The sequence below is a fragment of the Lichenostomus cassidix genome, chromosome 14, assembly GCF_008360975.1.
Source record: "Lichenostomus cassidix isolate B80296 chromosome 14, HeHo_3.0, whole genome shotgun sequence".
Lineage (NCBI taxonomy): Eukaryota > Metazoa > Chordata > Aves > Passeriformes > Meliphagidae > Lichenostomus > Lichenostomus cassidix.
This window is the reverse complement of record NC_139495.1, coordinates 13,218,326-13,237,860: the sequence shown is the minus strand read 5'-3', so window position 1 is coordinate 13,237,860 and position 19,535 is coordinate 13,218,326. Positions and strand designations below refer to the sequence as shown.

Below are 19,535 nucleotides of genomic sequence, written 5' to 3'. Positions count from 1 at the left end.
TGCTGGGCCATGCTGGGGGCACTGGGCTGAGCTCGAAGGTGCTGGCTGCAGGCATGTGAACCACTGGGATAAACTGGGAGTTTATTGCCCCAGTGGAACAGGGAGCAATGTCCATGGGACACTGGGATGATGGAGGAAATGTATGTGTCAGGTGCTGGCCAGAGCTGGGGGCACTGGGCTGTGCTGGGAATGGGACTGTGGATGCACAAGGTGCTGGGCTGAACTGGGAACAGTGGGCTGTACTGGGAATGGGGCTGTGTGTGAGGTGCTGCTCTGAACTGGGAATACTGGGCTGTATTGGGGATGGGGCTGTGTGAGGTGCTTGGTCAGAGCAGGGGACATTGGGCTGTATTCTAGGTGGGCCGTGGAGTACGAGGTGCTGCTCAGACTAGGAATACTGGGCTGCACTGGGGATGGTGCCATGGGGTGCGAGTTGCTGGTCAGAGCTAGGGGCACTCGCCTATACTGGGGATGGGGCTGTGTGTGAGCTGCTGGTCGGAACTGGCAATACTGGGCGGGATAGTGCCATGGGGTGCGAGTTGCTGGTCAGAACTGGGAATGCCGGGCTGTACTGGGGATGGGGCTGTGCGAGGTGCTTGGTCAGAGCTGGGGGCACTGGGCTGTCCTGGGCACGGGCCGTGGCTGGAGGGCCAGAGGAAGCCCCGGTCCCAAGCCGCAGCCCCGCCGCGCTGTCCCCGCCGGGTATCGGTAGCAGCCGCCGTGTGCCGGCGGAAGCGGAAGGCGCAGCGGCCGGGCTCTTCCTGCGGGCAGCCCGAGCCGAGCCGGCATGGGCGAGAGCACCAGCCCCATCAGCGTGATCCTGGTGAGCTCGGGCAGCCGCGGCAACAAGCTGCTGTTCCGCTTCCCGTTCCAGCGCGGCGCCGAGCACCCCGCCGCGCAGGACAGTAAGTGCCGACGCCGGGGGCCGCAGGAGCCTCCGCCGGGGCCTGGCACCCTCCCGGGGGCTGGTACTCCACACGCACCCCTCACACCCCCGTCGGGGTCCGGAACATCCCCCACATCCTTCACGCTGTCCATGGGGGCCTGGCACCCCTTACACTGTCTGTGTCATCCCACACACACCCCTCACACCCTTTGTGGGTACCTGGCATCCCTCAGCCCCTCTGTGGGTACCTGGCATCCCGCACACTCTCTGTGGGTACCTCCCATTCCCACCTCACCCCTCACACTCTCTGTGGGTACCTCCCGTTCCCCCCTCACCCCTCACAGTCTCGGTGGGTACCTGGCACCCCTCACACTGTCCATGAGGGCCTGGCACCTGACACACACCCTCACAACCCTCTGTGGCACTCTGTCCTTCTCAGCCCCTGCAGGTGCCATCACTGCCCCAGGTGCCCTGGGACCCTCACATCCCACGTAAATTGTGCCACATCAGTGTCATTGTCCACCTTATTGCTGTTCCTGGTGAGGTGAATCCCGTGGGCTTTGGGCGCTGCAGGGGAAGGAGGAGGCAGGATGAGAAGGAAGGCACTGGTTTGGAAGAAGGGATTCAGAAGACACTATAAGCTTTAACCAATGATAGGTAGAAACTATGAAACTTTAGTCTGTGGTTTTGCATAGTGTGGCTAGGGGAGGTTTAATTTCTCCTGGCAAACAGGACCATGGGACTGTTCAGGTGTCGGCATTGATTGCATCTCTTCCTCTGAAGCTCCTGATCCAGGACGGTGCCTGGGGCTGGACTGGGACCAGTGTCAGTGCAGGTCCTAGAGGTGCTGTGGGGTGATGAGGCTGTGTGAATTGGGGTGTGTGCTAACTGCTGTGTGCCAGGACAGCTCTGACTCCCCTGCTTAGGTTGTGAGTCTTTATGAGAAGAGGATCGTCTCTAAATCCCTTTTCACTTTCATAGGTAAAATCTGAAAAGATTTTTTTTGCCAACTGCTTCCCTGCCAGCCCCTTTCTGCTTTTTGTTGGTAAGGGGTTTCCCTTCATGTCACTGCAGGAGCATTATAATTTGTCCCAAAACCTGAGCAATAAGGAGAGAAATGCATTGGTCAGAATTTTACTTTTCACTCTTGAACTGTAAACTGTTACCTGTGTCAGTTTCTGTGAATGTTTCACTTCTTCCTCCTCATCCCTTGAAGAATAAAACCTCTTTCTCCTCTTTTTATGTTGAGTGAGAATAAAAAAAACCATTCAAACACCCATTAAGGAGATTGTTCCTGGGTAAATTTATTTTTATTCTTTGCTTCAGACAAGCCAAGGAGTCGATACGCTGTGAATGGCTCTGGTGACACTACAGAAGACCAAGATGGGGACTCCAGGTAGGAGGGAAAACATTAATCCTGGCCTAAGATTTTGAAACAGAGGAGAGACAGCCTCCTGCTGTCTTGCCTCCTAGCTCCTAGGCACATTCTCTCAGACTGTGTAGAAGACAACCTGGCAAAAAATGCTTTAATATTAAGTTATGAGCAACTTAGTGCTTAGTAATGAGGACTGTCTTGTGAAGGAATGTTGCTGAATCTGTTGTTTCCTTGGCAAGGTATAGGTCAGGTATTCTGTGCTCATTAAAAAGGCAATATTACCATTTCAAAACTAGGATTATTAATCCTTTGGCAAAATCCCACTCTTCTTCACCTGCCTAGTTCTAACTGGATATATTATTCAGTTGCCTCGACTTCTTCCCTAGCTCATGTAATGGTCGTGTGGAATTGCTGTGCACTAATGAATAACTAATTTTGTTTCTCCAGATAGAGCTGCCGTTGTGTCAGTGGAGTGACACAGTGGCTCAAAAGGAAACTGAGACTCGAAGAGAGTTTTTTAAGTACAGGAAATCAGTGGGTAACAAACGCACTGAAAATAGGCAGTGTGGTGTTCAGCATGTGTGTATGTATGGATGGACCTTCTAATTAGTTTTTGCAGAGCATTTGAAATCTGCTGCATAGCTCTAAATTTATCATTACTCTATATGAGAGAAATCTGGGAGAGAAGAAGTTTTTTTGTCTGTTGGCCCATATTTCAGTTGCAGATCTTCGTGATATGTATTTTAATTCCCAATATTAGTAAAAGGGGGTAGTTGCTGCTCTTCTCTTATATAAGAGTACCAACTAAGTAATCATCACTTTTCCTTCAAAAAGAAATATAAGCTTGTTGTTAACTTTATGACTGAGAATGGTTTAGCTGAAATTCAAATCACCCACTTGACCATAAACATCCTCAGTTAGTTTGGTTTTCCAGGACTGGGATCTTACTAAAACACATTTTGCTTGAGGTCATTTGTATCTCCTGTCTCTTCTGATTCCTTTGAAGCATTCAAATGCAATCTTTGGCTGTGTGTTCAGTGAGTGCATTATAGACAGGGCACAGCTCCTGTGGGACCAAACCATTTGTATGTTTGGGAGCTGGTGACTGGGGTTTCCAACTGGGCTGTGGATGGCAGGAGGGCTCAATGCACACATTTGCTGGTTATCCCAGGGATTTTGTTGGTTGCTGTTCAAACCCCGGGCTCCAGTATTTCCCTAGATAGATTAAGGTGGTCTTGGAATGATACCAACTTCTGTGTGACACTGATTCTTGTTGCCTCTGCCACTTTGGCAGGTTGGACAAAGCACTTAATGTGTGGCTGTGTTTGTTGGATGTTGCCTGTTGCTGAATCAGTGTGATACAATATGTGGTTGCTGCAGTGATGTAGGAAAAGCTTTTATCATTTCAAATGATGGTCAGATGAGAAGAGTGCTGGTGTTTCCCTGAAAGGGGTTTTAAGATTGAATGTGCTGACATGTTACCTAAACAAATATTTAGATTATTTTGTGGTGGTGGTGTCCAGAATGCTGGACATGAAAGTTCATGCTTACTCTCCTGGTCAGGCAGTTGTTACTAAACTTTTGGTGTTTAAAATAATTTATTCAGATCTGTCTGTATCTGCCATGCCTATGAAGGGGAAATAGAAGAGGAGCAGCATTTCTGTTGCTCTGAAAGTTGCTTCTTCTAGATGTTTGATACTGGAATCCAGCACACTGCTGGTGCTGCTTACATGGCTGGGCATCTGCCTTCTGAAATTCAAAAGTCCCTTTCAAAATTGTGTTTGTTTCCAGTTTGTTTACTGAAAGCTTTTTCCCAACAGCAGTGTAATCATCACTCTAAGTCCCTGGCATCCCACACAACTGGTGTAGCAGCTAAATGTGTCCTCTTCAGTGGTACCTTTCAGTAAAAAGGAAAAAGGTTTCTTTAAATCCCTGCATGTCAGTAGCATCTGTGGATGTTTTTGGTTTCACAAATTGAGGCTGTGGAGTGGGCAGACTGGTAGGTTGAGTTGGTGGTGTATGGCAAGTTTGATAATGTTGTAGGGTTGGGTTTTTCCCACTGCACGTTTAGTACAAAGGTTATTTCAGATTTATCTTGTAGCTGCAATAGTTTTTAGGAGGATTGGATTAATTCTTTTTTATGGCTGTCTTTAATTTATTAGCAATCTAGCACCAGTTGTGTCCTAGGTAAGGTTTACTGTTGCTTTTTCCCTGGGCTGCTGGAGCCCAGATCAGTTACTTTGGAGCTGACCTTTCTTAGAGCAATTGAGGTGTATGTATTTCTTCATGGTCTCAGAAAGGACAAAATTAGATCAGTTTAGGTGCTTTAACTCAATTTCCATATAGAATATTGGATTCTATGTGGAAAATAAGATAATTGGATTTCTTCTAGCCTCCAGTCTCAATTTCCTGGTCATTGTTATGCTTTTTGTTTTTTCTATAGACAATGGCAGCCTATTAATCATAATCCTCCCTCCAGGTTACTGGAGTGTGTTTGCTTGTGTTAATTTCTACTCAGTGGAACTGTGTTTGGGTCTTCAGAATACATATTTTACTTCCTGTGAAAAGCAAGTTGAGCAGCAAAAGTGTTTGAGGTGTGTTGGTGGTGGCCGTGCAACAAAAAAGGTATTCAGAAGACTGTCACTGTCAAAACAAATTGCTTGTCAAGTGTCTCTCGTTGTTGGCTTCTTCTCAGCCTTTCATCATTTGCACTTTTCAAAAACACCCTTCAGTTTCTGAGTGCTTTACCAGGAATACACTCCCTCCCAATGTTTATGGAGATGCCTGCCAGGCTTTTTTCTTTCCCCTGAAAAAACACGAGGCAATTACTCCTTTGAAGACGTAAGATAATGCTTTGTGAAATTGGTTTAAGATGGTTTTTTTTCCTTTGTAGTTTTTCTGAAGGTGGGATAGGCAGCCAGCAAATATCCTAATGAAGAGACACAATATAGTAACATATGTTACAGCAGCCTTTGCATTTTTAGTAGCATAGCTGACTAACTGAAGGAGGGTTAGCAAATTTGGCAGCACTGATGTCATTAATTGGCCAAATGCTTCTGTTATAAAAAACTCCAAGTTACTGACAAACAAGGATTTGAATGTCCCTTTCTAACAAACAGTAGTTCTCCTGTGATAACATTTCTGTCTCCTCTGTCCCTCTTTCACTGGACTCTAGTGTTCTTCCTTGTATTTGTTCTGAAAGGCTTTCTTTCTGTAAGCTTGTGCTTTTCCATTCATCCTCCCATTCCTTGAAACACCCTTCCTGTAACATCACCCCTTTGTGTCATTTGCCATTTAGGTTCTCTTTTCAACATGACTGTCAGAAATCTGCTGTGTTTTGTATTAAGTAATTGTTGAAGGTTTTGATTTTGTCTCCCCTTTCTAATGTGAATAGTATAAAGCTTTTCTTAGATTAATTTTTCAGTACATTCCTGAAATTGCTTCAGGAAACAAGTAATTTTTTATCTTGTTAATTGGGGGGAAAGTGGCAGTTGACTGTTAAAATGGAAACAGGTGTTTCTGATATAAAAGTGAGTACAGGTGCTAACAGAGCCCTGCTCTGTACACCTGCTGTAAAGAAGGGGTTTGGGTTCTTTGCCTTGAAAGCTTTTTCAACTTGCACTTCCTAATTGCCTTATTGCCTGAGGCATACAGAGGGGCAGAGAAGGACTTCACTCAGTGTGTGCTGTGAGTCTGGCCAGCCTTGAACCTTCTGTGTGGATCCTGCAGAAGCAGTGCTGGCTCTGTGTGCCAAGCCCTTTGCAGAATCCTGCAACTAGAAACACTGGGCATCCCCTTTTCCTAGGTCGTGGGGGTATGGAAGCACCAACTGGGAAGAGCTGTGGGTTGTTTGGGGTGGCATTGGGAGGTTCTTTGGTGAAAATGATAGTGACAGTCTAGAAAAGAAACTGAGGTTTAGGATCTGCTCTAAATCAGACTGCAACCTCTTCTGTTTGTCTTAAGGTAAGCATGAATTAAAAAGTATAGTGGAAATCCAGCTCCATAAATGCTGTGTACAGTGGGAAAACACAGGGCAGCAGCCACTGTTAGTACAAGGACTAAATTGCCTTAGCCTGTTTTCTCTGTGTTGTCACTCTCAGCCTGCAATATATCCCTGGAATTCACCTTCCATTAACTTTTGACTCTTCTCAACAGTTATATTTCCTTTACAGGAGTTTAACCCTTAATAGTTCATCCTAGTTTTTAATATTATCTCTTTTTTTTTCTTTTGTATTTTGTGTACTTGCCTCGTTTATTTTCTTTTGTTGTGTTTTGTTTTGTGTTTATGGCCATGTTCCCATTTCAGAGACCAATGTCCTCTAACTGATGAGCAATTGGTTTCAGGGTAAGACCAAACGTTCTAAACAATCACCTTTGTCTAGAATGGCTTTCTTTTCTCACCATCCTTTTAATTGTGCTTTTGTTTCTGGTTTCTGTTTTATACTGAATGATGAGATAATTATATGCTAAATCACAGTGTCTGTAGGAAATGTATTGCTAAAGGTTTGTGCCAGGATAATTACAAAGGTCCTACTAACATTTCTGTGCTTCCTATAGGGAATCCAGAATGGGTGTGGCACTGTCCCTTCTGTGAATTGGAAAAAGCTGGGAGTCTTTGGGAATGCAACAAATATAGCCTTGGCATTGTAGTTATTCCAGTCAGGAGCCCTAAACCAAATTGCTTTCTGAGGAGAAATGGCTTAGAAGTACAGATCAGTGAGTAAACTATTTAATCCCAGAGTAATGATGGAGAGCTCTTTAGAGACCTGGGTTTGAGCAGCTGTGCTGGTTGCTTGTTCTTGGTGCCCCACTCAGATAAATGGGTTAAACATGTGGAAGGGAAAGTGCTTAACTCAGGGCCCCAGAAGTAAAAAAGAAAGGCATCCTAGTCTCTGCTTAAAATAAACCTCACCCAGGTACTCAGATGCTGTTCTAAAATACTTCAAAGAAAAAATCTTTATAAAAACCTTGCTTTGAATTCTGGTGGCATGTAAAAAATTACTGTCCATTCTTGGGGGAAAAATGAATTTGTGTTTGAGTTCCCCCATCCCCCCCTTCTTTTTAGTGTGCTGTTGCTATGTTGTGATTGGGATAGAAGTGGTAGGATATTTTGGGCAAATCAAAGCTTTTGTTTATTGTATTTACTTTCTGCCTGCTGAATTCCTTAGTACAGAAGAGGTTTGCTTCCCTCTGGAATTCACAATGCTCAGACTAATCTCATTAAAGGAGAAGGGACTGTTACTGCCCAACTGCGAAACCTAATCTGCTTCTAACAAACTCTTGGGGTCTGACAAGTCAGTGGTTTTAGGTCATCTTATTATACCCCAGAGACTGGAAAATGTGCATTAAAAGATTTAAAGTAAAAGAGTCATTTTCTAAGATGAGGTGATGAATTGAAGTAATGGGAATAACGCATCTACTGTCCCTCGATTTCTCTATTGTCCTGAGGCCTTAGAAATGTCAAAATTCTGTAGAGCACTATGGGTTAAAAAACACCAAGACCAGAAATCCAGGCTGTCAGAGGAAGGAATGGGGCTGGAGTCCTGGTGACTCTTGGGAGAGCCTGTGGTGATAGCAGGTGCCTGTACCCATCAGGTAGCACCTATGTCAGGATTATCTGTCCCTGAGCTTGTCATTTGGCTGCAGTTCCAGTACTCTCCCAGACAGAGAAGTCCCTGCTAGGGAGAAGATACTGAGGGCTTTCCAAAACCAGCCTTTTAAGCTCTTCCTCCCCAAAGAGCTACATACAAGGCAGGGCAGACAGGCCTCTTGGTGTCATGAGCTCTCCTGGGAAACTGCTGAATTCGTACCTTCAGCACCACATTTATCTGTTAGAAGGTCTGCTAGTGTAGTTCCTTGTGAAAAGTCATCATAATGATCAGTTTATCAGCTCCCAGCTATCCTTTGCCAAGACTGGAGGAGGGAAGGGTAACTTAATTTCTTACCAGGAAACCGACATTTTCTAGTTTGCCCTCCTTCTCCCTTCACCCCCCAAAACATATGCTGCTTTTGGATCCATTGCTATTACCATCTTCCTAGCTCCATGATAAGCCAATTAACAATCAGCTGAACAGGGCAAAGAGAGGAGGAGAAGCTCATTGCTGTCATGGTGACTTTTTTTCCCTATTTTGAATGTCATCTCCAGGGACCATCAGTCCAGGTCCTGTTCGAGGTTGCTTTGCCCTTTCCTCCCAAACTTCCCAAGTTGTGCAGCCCAGTGGCTGAGGAGTGTGGGCTCAGTGGCCCCAGGAGTCTCTGGCAGGGCTCTGCTTGCCCTTAGCTAGGAGTTTGGAACAGAGCAGTCAGGAATTTGGGACTTTATACACAGCTGCTGCTTCTATAAACCAAATGTAAGCAGTGTGCAGTGGTCAGGGTGACCTGTTTGTACCAACACCAGGGGCTTTGGCAGCTTGGGCCTCTGTGGTCCTTCATCTACAGTACCTGTAGGACTAATAAAAGAAATCCCCTGTGTCCCTGTATGCATTTGTCTAAATATCTGTAGCACTCCATAATTCAGAGGGAAGCAGGACTAAGGTACATTAATTCCATCTCTGGCCATGGAGGGCTCACTTGTGGCCAAGAGATAAGGTGAGCACAGCACACACCCACGCCTGCCCTCCTCTCTGAGTGATACTGAGTTATCTGGGATACCTGCCTGCTGGAGGGGGATGGGCTGGCAGGGACACACATCCCTGGGTGTAAATACAGAAAACGAAATAAACATTTTCATTCTTAAAAAAAAACCCCAACTCTCATCAGAAAGTGGTTTGGAATTCATTTGGTTAAATAGGAGCCTCTGGGAAATCAGATGAGGAAAGAATTTGTTAATAACAAGCCTTGCACTGCTTCTATTCTAGAGCAATACGTTTACTCCAGCAGCTGAGGTACTCTTCCCTGTGGGTTTGAGCTTCCCTGTCCCAGGGGACACCCTGAGGACAACAGGTGTTGGTAGGGACCAGACCAATGTTGCAAGGCCATTGGAGAGAGCAGTTGTGGAATTCCTCCCTTGTCATGCTGGATTTTTAGCTGGTTTTGCAGCAGTAGCTGTATTTTACTGGGCAGATACCTTGTAGATAGTTACCCTCCTGTCTGAAAGCTGCTGCCTTCTCACCACGATCCAGAGCAATTCAGTTACTCTGTGGCTGGCATTGGGAAGGGCCTGCCCTGTCATGAATGTGGTTTATCAAATAAGAAAGCCCAGGTGAGGCCAGGAATCTCTTGGAAAGTGCCAGAGGTCTGCTGATCACAGGTTCAGATCTGTTAAGTGAGGAACTTGGAATGTCACTGATGAGCTTTGGGAAAGGAAGGACAAGCATTGGCTGTGTTTCTTCTAATTCAATCAGCTCTTTCTTGCCTTCCCCTGTGCCATACTGGGTGGCTTAAAGATCTCTGTTGTGCTTGAGTGACAGGCTGTGTCAATATGTAGTTGCTTAGTAAGTTCATTAACCTGCAGCTAAATCCAGGCAATGGCTAACTCCAGCTGTTTTTATATTTAAGCAAACTGCATCTAATCTTTTCAATGTATTTTGCTGAGCATGTAATTAAATGAGCATGACCCTGCAGTCTTTGTCGTGAATGCTTCCTGTTTTATAATTGTGATGATCTGAGAGATGTAATTTAGGGGTCCTTAATTTTCCATAATTGGTGGTACTCCAGGTACAGCAATTTATTCACAATTTACAACGCCTTAAAAACTTCCGAATTAAATATATCTGTATTTGGAGGAATATTTTGGGGGTGTGCTTTATGAAAATTATTATAACTTCTGTTTCTGCTCTTCAAGGTTTTCGGATGTCATCCTGGCAACAATTTTGGCTACCAAGTCAGATATGTGTGGCAAAAAGTTTGAACTGAAGATTGACAATGTTCGCTTTGTTGGCCATCCCACATTGCTGCAGCATGCCCTTGGCCAGGTACGGTGTGAGATCCCCTCTGGGGTCCTGCCTTCTTCACAGACTGCCTGGCTCTAGTGAGGAAACTTGGAGTTCAGAACGTGCATGTTGGCTTTCCATCCTGTTTTCACTTCCTGATGCTCCAAGCTGTCTTTTACTTACTTCCAGGTAAATGGAGTGAGTGGCAAACTGAGGCCAGCTGTGTCAGTGATCACAGAAACTCTTCTGCTTACTGTAGAGAAGCAGTGCGAGTAAAGAGAAGTAAAACTGGGCACTCCAACTCAGAAAGCTGTTTCTCACTATTTTAGTTACTGCAAGTTAGCTTTTAGCACCTCTAATTAGTGTGGCAGTTTAAAAAAACCCACCCAAAACCTTCACAAATGCTAAAAGCTGCGTCAGCCTTGTTTGGCTTTTAACTCTTCCTGAGGCTGAAGATGATCCACGAGACTTAGACAGAATATGTAGGATGTTGAAAGAGATCTAAAATTTTCTTGTGGACCAAGTCAGGCTGCTGTTTGCATTGAGACCTTCCTCCTTGGCCTGTGGTTTAGGTGCTTACAGTGAGAGCAGTTTGCTACCTGGGCTATGGAGGAGGCCCTGCTTAAATCTAGGAGGGAATTCAACATGCTTCGGTGTGCCAAATATTCCCAGTTCTATTCCTTCTTCCTGACTGACTGTAAGAATGAAGTAGGCATTGGTAACTTCTGAATCCAACAGTGATCCCTGTCACCGAACTGCTTTGGTCTCATTTTTCACCAAATTTGCTAAGTCATTCCTTTTTTCAGGGGGAAAAAAGTCTGCTTGCCAATTCTGTCCTGCTTTCTAGCTATTATTAGAGGTGGAAACAGATTGTTGGTAACTGCTGCTTGATATTTAGAGGAGCAGACTGCTTTAATCCCAGCGAGGAGCTGGCCTAAAGCATCAAAAGATGCTACTTTGGGAACTCAGTTGTGAGTCTACAGGAAATGTCATGGAGGATCATCAAGACTCAGTCCTGAAAGGTTAAACTATCTTGGAAGACAGAATTCAAGTTAGCCCAAGCTGGGCAAGTCCATCAGCAGCCCCAGACAAGGCTAGTGATGAGCTTGGCCCAGGATCTGTATTTGGACCCCAGCCAGGAGTAGAAGGAGAAAGGCCCAACTTCCTAAATGTGCTGTAAATGAGGTTGAAAATTTGTATTTACATTTTTTTCTCCACATATTATTATACATTCTTTCCAGTGAGCTTAATCCTAATTACATGAAATGTCATTTCATTTAAATTTGTCTAAATAAAATAGCATCTGGGTAAATAAAATTATAAAGAGCTGTAAACACTTTTTTTTTTGGTTACTTCTTGAAGGATCTTCTTTTTGGGTGTGTCTTATCACCCCAGGAGGCACCCCAGTCTAGAGTCCAGAATGTTCTAGATGTGGCAGCCATTTCTGCTGGTTCATCTCAGCCTAAATCTGGGACTTTCCTGCAGTTAGGAGGAAGCCAGATGGAGCTGCTTTCCCATGGAGCACAGGCAGGGACTGGAGTAACCCAGCAGCCTCTGCTTTGGGTTTCCTCAGAGTTCATACTGCAATAAATTTATTCCACTGGACAGCTCAGCAAATTCTTACTCAGATGAGATTCAGGAGTTACAAGAGCACAAATATTTAATCCTGTGTGCCAGATTGCCTTTTATGTAGCAATGTGCTGAATTCTTCAAATTCCTTCAGCATCTTCTTTCCCGGCTTAATCTTTTTTTCTGGGCAGGAGGTCTTATGAAGTCTAGCCTGCATCCCAATTGATGTTAGTGGTGGTAGTTTCTTTGATTTTAAAGAAGGAACAGGATCACTCTTTACACTTGGAAATTCACAAGACGTTTTGGAACCTGTAACTCCAGAATAGATAAACACAGTAAACTGCCTTTACCACCCTCCTGTCTCTTCCTTTTTGTCAGAATGTAATTTTCACTTTAGGGAAAAAAAAACCAAAAAACCAAACCTAAAAATATGTATCACCTCTTAGTTTTATCACATCTTAGTTTTTCTAAGTTTTGACACTCCAGAGTGAAAGCAGTGAGATTTTGGAGTTCAGTACCAAGCAGTTCATTGCTGGTGTTTGGAACCTGTCGGGAAGGGCAGATGGTGCTCTGTGTTTGCCCTGGCTCAGGTGCTGCACATACTTTGGGTAGAGACCAAGTATTGTTTGGCCTGGCAGGATCCAGCTGTTTGGACTTGGGATTTTGTGGGTGTTGAGCAGGGAGCTGCAGGGGAGGTGGGAATGTCCTCTGCATTTTGTGCTCCATCTTGTGGTGACATGTGCTCCCTTTGGAGTTGTTGGTCTGGCTGTGCAAATTCCACTCGCTTGTCTCAGCTCCAGCTGTTTCTCCTCACTGGAAAGTCTGAATCTGCCTTGGGGTGGAACTCTTTGATGGAGAGAGAATAGCAGGGCTGGAGAATGTGTTTGAAATCCTGCAGGAAGAGAAAAATCAAACTTTTTATTTTAGTACTGCTATTCTGGAGCATATTTTTTCTGATAAAAGCAGCGGCTTGTAACAGGATGCAATTTGAATGGGGATTTTAGGGAAGGAAGGAATAGGTGTGGCCTGAGATGAGAAATCTCTGGAATTCTGCTTAGTTGACTATATCTGACAATTGTGCTAAAGAATTTAAACCTAAGGTCCCTAATGATGCTAAGTGTAATAACAAAGACACAAAGTAAGAGTCCTGTCTTAACTGACACTCATTTCCATGCTCATGACTAAAAGGCTTTGGTTTAAGTCTTCACTGCTGCTCAGCAAAGGCAGTGTTGTAGAGTAACTGTGACACTTAAATAAAAAAAAACCTTAGTTTTATTTTTTGCAAGTAATATTTGACAATATAATTTGATTTGTGTGCTCTCTTTTCTCAGCTTGTTATTTCACTAAAGCTTTCCCTTAATTTTTTTTTTATTATTATCACTTTCCCTTAATTTTTTTTTTATTATTATCACTTTCCCTTTGTTACTGGCTCCAACTGACACTAGCCTGTGGCATTTTTTTAAATATATTTTTCAGGTATCCAAAACCGACCCCTCACCAAAGAGAGAGATGCCCACCATGATTCTGTTCAATGTGGTGTTTGCACTAAGGGTAAGGACTGTCTCCATTCCATCTGACAGTGGGATGTGCTTTGGATGCATGAGGGAATGCAGCAGGCTCACACTCCAGGCTTGTTTTATGATTAATGGTCAGTGTTTGAAAGCTGCCTCCTCTCAGCAGTGAGGTCATTGTAGAGGGAGAGTGCCAGGGAGCAGCAGCTGAGCAGCTAAATGAGAAGAAGCTACAAGTGAAGAATAAAGAGGTTTCAATGCTCAGCAAAAACCTGGAACAAATACATAGTTTCTGCTTGGAATTTTTTTCAGGCTTCCTCTAATGACTAGATGCTGGTGTTAAGGGATCCTGGCTTGGCTAATTAGGTGGTATAAAGCCTGAGAAATTTCATTATGTTCAAGCATTATTTGATTTCTGAGCTCTGGCTTTCTTTTCCCAGTCCACGGGTTGTTTAAAAATAAAAGAGGAGCTGGAATAGTCGTCTTTATGCAAGTGGTTGATTTTTGCTCAACTGGATGTCATGGTTTAAAAACTTCCAGCTCCCTGTCTGTGAAAAGACCTGGTTTTCTTTCCTTTCACCACTAGTACCTTTCTTACTTTCATGGCCATGGCCCCACTCTGGATGCTTTGCCCTCAGCTGAGGAGCAAGTTTTCACACAAGGCAATTATCCCAGTCTGAATCAAGCAAGAAATCGTTCACTGAGCTCTGCTGAAAATCCAGTGTTCCTGTGCTTGGGGACACTCCTGGGTCAGGAAGTGCTGAATTTGCAATAGAGGAGTTGATTTTAGATTTCACACATTAAGAGATGTTGTTTTGGTGAAGTTAAAGCCTTGTGCTTTCTTTGTAGGGAAGTGTGTGTAGATGCACCTGCAGACACACACACTGATGTACACTGAGTCATGTGGCAGCAGAAGTGTTGAAACCAATGCTCTTTCATTCACAAGAGCTTGCTGAAGTGCAGTGAAGACTAGCCCACATTTTTTCTGGAATCTAATTTCCAGTGCTTCTAGGAAAACTTGCTTTTTTTGCCCTTGAGCCATGTGATGATACTGATGTAATTGTGTGTGTGATGCAGCACTAAATCCATTTGCCAAATGAGACACTTGGAATTCAGAGAGTAGTCAGGCTTCTGGAAAGTGCTGGGCAAAAAGCAAGTGGAAATTTTTTTCCTAGGTTGGAGTAGTGCAGTGCAGGGGGTGGGTGGAGGCCCTCAGAGATAAAGATGAGTGTCCATCTGCAGTGGGCAGACAGAGCAGGCAAAGGCCCAAGTGTTATAATCAGCACTGATCCTGCTGTGTTTGAGCTTCAGGGTGACCAACATGGCATGACTCAGCAGGAACAGTGGAGTCAAAAAACTGATGAGTCACGGTTTACTGGTTTCTATGCCAAGTGGTCACTTGCCACAACTTTAAATTCCTTTAAATGTCTTAACAAACACGAAGCAGCTGCTGACTCATGCTGGAGCCACCAAGTCCCCCCTCACCCCCCTTGGCAGCTGTACTGACATGATAGATTTTTCCAGCACTTTCTTTCTGGGACTTTCATAAATGCAGTGTTAGTAATAAGCCATATTTGTGAATTTTTTGGGAGTGTAAATCCAAATTAATTCAGATTTGGGATGAAATTTTTGGTCATGTGATGGTAATTGTTACCTAATTGCTGCCTTGTCAGTATATAGGAGAAACACCAGTGTGGCAGCACAGAGTGAGTGGGACATGTTAGAGGCACTGCAGCCCTTGTGCTCCCAGGGAGTTTAACCTGAACATTGGGATATTCAGCCTTTTCAAATAGCTTGACACTTTGTCTCATTGTGTGAAGCTGAGTTCTTTGCTCTCTGCTAGTAGAAGGTCCATTAACAACTGAAAAAATAAACCAGGTAGGAGTATCACACTCCAAGTGTGGGCTGTTCCTTTGATGCACACAGACAAGCTGAGAAATCCATGAGTTTCCCTTTACATTTTGACATTGCTGAGCTTCTGCTTGGTTGCTGCTAGAGAAATTCCAGTTTTTTGCCAGTTGAGGCTGATTTTTGGTCTCAGTGGAAAATCATTCGCCTACTTCCCCATCCTCAGTGCAGTTCCATGGTGCCTGTGGCTCAGTGGCTGTTTGTTCCCCACAGGCCAACGCGGATCCGTCGGTGATCAACTGCCTGCACAACCTGTCCCGGCGGATCGCCATCGTCCTGCAGCACGAGGAGCGCCGCTGCCAGTACCTCACCAGGGAGGCCAAGCTCATCCTGGCCATCCAGGACGAGGTGTCTGCCATGTCAGAGAGTGAGTGAGTGCTTTGAGCAGCAATGGCTCTGCCCCAGAGCACTTTTTCACAGAGGTGCTGGTTGTGCCTTATTGCTTCTTTTGTAGTGTGAACAAGTTTTGGTGCTCTTTAGCATTCTGACACCTTTTGGCAGCATTTTGCCTCACCCAACTTCACTATCCCTATGCAGAGATGTAAGCCTTGGAGGTGAAGTAACAAGGAAAGCACTTTCTTTGCTTGCCTTGCTAGTTAAGTTCAGCACAATCCCTGGAGACTGTGCACTGAGCCATCATGTTTGCCTCTTCCTGTCAGACTGACATGGAAGAGCTCATACATGGCCTGCTTCACCCAACCTAGAGCAAGTTTTCCATGCTTTAATGCTGTCTGCTGAGTCACCAGACTTCCTATGTGGGAGCTTTACTTTTCCATGCTGTTGCTGTGGCTTGCAAATAGTTACAGAGCATTTTTACAGTCTGTACTTGGAAAATGTACTATAATAATATGTACTATTTAAGGTGAGCTCTCTCTGACAATGATGCATCATCTTGCTGCAAGCATTAAAAATTAAAGCTAACTTCTGGAAAAACAAAGCATTTAAAATCATCATTTGTCAAATTCGGTTACATGTGCTTAACTGAGTTGAGGTTTAACAGAAGTTGGCAATAATTTACTGTTATTATTTTGACATGCAACTTGAGTTTATTGTAAAAGCTTTGAAAGATAATTGTAGATTCAAAAGATACAAATTCTGCCCCTAAGATACAGGTTGATACCCAGTGGGGGGAAGAGGAAACTCTTTGATTTGAAATCAGTTATTTGCTTTCTTGTTTTGAAACTTTCCACAGCCACAGAAGGACCCCAGTCACCTTTTCATCACATCCTACCCAAGTGCAAACTGGCCAGAGATCTCAAAGAGACATATGACAGGTGAGTTGGATTTTAGTCCTAGCTCACAGTGTGCTGTTTCTCACTGAAACCTCTTGGCTCTGTTCCTTAGGATATTATCCACCTCCTTATGCTGTTAATCATTGGGATTTGGGTTTTAAACCAGGCAGAGAGATGTGAAGCGTGGCAGTCAGGTGATATGTTTGCAGAACTGCTATCCTAATCACTACCTTCGTCTGTCTTTGATATCTTGTGGTTCTAAAAAGTTGGTGATGTCTGTCACAGCTTTAGGAATTATTGTTTTCTTAGCACAGAGGCACATAATGGCAAATGAACTGTAGAACTGACGAGTGTCACAACATGGGTATCAGCTCTGGAGAAAGTGCTCTAAGATGCAGCTAAGAGCAAAGAGCTGCATTAGCACTGATGGCAAGTCAGGTGCTGCCCTGGCTCCATTTGTACATGTCTGGACAGCAAATTTGGATGAGATGCTGAGATTTCCAGCAGAATGGAAAGTGTAACATGCTGTTTCTTGACTGGATTAGAAGTTCTGGCAAAGGTTTCAAAGCAGTGTGGGGTTGGTGTTGAACTTGAGCAGCAGCCTGTGCCTGTCAGTGCTGCCTCCTCGAGCCCAGAGGCTCCTCCAGCTGGGAAGTGGGCTTGGGGAAAGGCCTGGACAGAGGGGCACAGAACCTGTGGGTGGAGGGGAAGATGCTGTGCTCCTTTGTTGGGGTGTTTGTCAGGGATTCAGAAATCAGGCTGGAGCTCCTCAGGGCATGTTGTGTGATGTCAGACAAACCCTTTATCCTCCCTGGGCTCCCTTTATCCTCTTGTGCAAAGGGGATCAGAGCCCTCTCAGGTGAGGCACTGGGACCCTGAACCATTTAATGGTTGCAAGGAGCATCAGAAAACTTCTGCCAAGCTGCTTTTTGTGTTCAAGAGCTGTGAATTTCATCTGGTTTGAAGGAATGTGGTGCATTGTTCCACACACCTTGCACAAAACCTATACTAAACTTTTAAATAAGGCACTTTTAATGCAGCCTGTAATTCTAATATTAAAGTTGTATTTTTTTCTGTTCCTCTGGGGCTATGTATTTATGACTGGGCAAACCCCGACTGTGTTTCCAAATATTTTAGGGACACAGTGACATCTTGTGGCATTTAGCTGTGACTGAAGCGACACAGAGCCCGAGCTTGTGGGCTGTGCTGACGTGACCCTTCCCAGAGATAAGGAGGAATAGACAGACCATGGAGAAACACACTTGGGTGTTGCCACCAGATGTAAAACAAGGCAGTTTCTCCCTCGTTTAGGCATTGTGAGTGGGGAAGAAGTGTTGCAAGTTAGGTTTTGACACTTTTGTGTGACACTGTCAAAAGCAAATGTAAGAAATAAGGTGTTGGTAAAAATCTGAAGTGCCTGTGTGCCTGATTGGAAAGTTGTGCTTGAAGAGGAGCTGACAGTGTCATTGGCTGGATGGGTGATAAGGAGGTGTTCTACAGGGTTTTTCCATTAATACTTTATATGACAGCATAGAAAATTTGCTTGTTATACCTGCAGTCAGAGCAGCTGAGAGGAGCTGCAGCACCTTACCAGGCAGGCATAGATTTAAAATTATTTTTTAGCAAGGCAGAAGAAGGGGTCCAGAAATACAATTTTTTTCTGCATGTGCAAGGTGAATTAATTATTCCTGTGTGGCAGCAGCTCTGGATTGAAGTCTGTGTGGTCTTCTGTGAAGTGAGGGTTAGTCATAAGTGACATGGGATTACAGAAAAAACAGATAGACGAGAATGCATAAAATAAAAGTCTTGTCTGTAAGATGGGAACCAATCCTGCTCACAGTTGTAAAACCCCTGCTGTAATAAATATTTTATCCAGTTTTGGATACCACATTTCAAGAGGGATTTGGGCCACCTAGAGAGTGTGGAGGAGTGCAAATGACCTCAGAGGGAAGATGGAAAGATTCGGTCTGTTGCTTTTCAAGGAGAAGGGACTGCTGGGAAGGGTAAACCTTCAAATGCATGCAGTGACAATGTGCTGTTTTAAATTTACAGAGACTTCTGGCATAGCCCTTGGCTGTAGGAGAACAGCCAGTGGAGTGGAGAGAGCACTTTGAATTGCAGATGGAGCCCAGCTCTCCATTTGAGATTTGCTCCAACCAGCATTTCCAAGTGTGTGCTGATTTCTGCAATTCCAGCCCAATTTCCAGGGTTGCTCCAGAGGTGCTGTGGAGCCCTTGGTTTCCTGTAGATGGTGCTGAGGTATTTCAGGCAAGACCCAACATGTCCCTGAGCAAGTTGGTTTGTGCAAAATCACAAATGTAGGAATATTTCTATCATTTCAAGTGTTCCTTGTGTTTTGAATGAAGTGCTTGTGTTTTATAAGGCAGGATCAGTACCCAGGACATCTTGAGTGTAACACTATTGCTGCTATGGAAATGGAGTGCTGTTAAACTGACAGCTTAGAGGCTTTCAGCATCTACTTCCTGGGACCTTTTTGTCTCTGATGGAGAAAACTAGAATGCTTCTTTTTGATTAATTCAGAAAATTGAGAGTTTTTCTTCATCTTGTTTCCAAACTGCAGCATTGGTGTAGAACAGAAAGCAATGGCTTTTAGGCCCAAGGAAGTTCTCAGGACCTTCAGTGCTGAAAAACTTACTGGTGTTACAATATGTGTCTCTTTTAAAGAGCTTTCACCAAGTTTTATCTGCAACTGCAGATAATATGAGAGCTTGTTACTAACTGCTCTGTCTGGTTCTAGTGAACTTCTCTTAGCTTTGCTTTGAGATAAAAGTGAAAATATGGAGAGGTTTTTGGGGAGGTTGGGATGGTTTGTTTCTTCTTTTTAATGCATAAAGAGCCTTTATAAATTTTTAGCCTAGTGGGAGTTGTACTGAGTGGTAGATCTAGCCCATCTCAGCAGCTCAGGGAATAATTATGAGACTTAATGAATTACTGGATGTGATTTCTGTGGCTGTACTGTCGAATATAATCCAACTACAGTTATTTATCAAAGGACAGGCCACGTGTCCTCTATAAGGAAATGTGAAATCCTTTCAAAGCTCTGAGTAGTCACAACCTCTAGGAAAAACAAACTCCAAAGCTATAAGCTCACCTCCACCAAACTAGAAAATGTGATGCTAATTTCTGATATAAATAGGATAGACACAATCTGAGGTATGTTTA

General features: G+C 44.2%; 1 protein-coding gene across 6 annotated transcripts in view; it reads left to right on the top strand.

Annotated features, from left to right (window-relative positions):
• The first annotated feature begins 734 nt into the window (after positions 1 to 734).
• NPRL3 (NPR3 like, GATOR1 complex subunit) overlaps positions 735 to 19,535 on the top strand; it is a 41,011-nt gene continuing 22,210 nt past the window's right edge. Inside the window, exons 1-7 of one of the 6 annotated variants that reach the window (XM_085074961.1) lie at positions 735 to 905; positions 2,213 to 2,282; positions 6,568 to 6,606; positions 10,045 to 10,174; positions 13,178 to 13,252; positions 15,334 to 15,487; positions 16,313 to 16,394. In XM_085074961.1, the coding sequence (XP_084931087.1) occupies positions 788 to 905; positions 2,213 to 2,282; positions 6,568 to 6,606; positions 10,045 to 10,174; positions 13,178 to 13,252; positions 15,334 to 15,487; positions 16,313 to 16,394 (668 nt within the window). In that variant the 5' untranslated portion in view covers positions 735 to 787. Of the gene's footprint in view, positions 906 to 2,212; positions 2,283 to 5,778; positions 5,949 to 6,066; positions 6,225 to 6,567; positions 6,607 to 10,044; positions 10,175 to 13,177; positions 13,253 to 15,333; positions 15,488 to 16,312; positions 16,395 to 19,535 lie in introns of those variants that run through there. The other 5 variants (XM_085074959.1, XM_085074962.1, XM_085074960.1 and 2 more) reach the window with 5 other exon arrangements.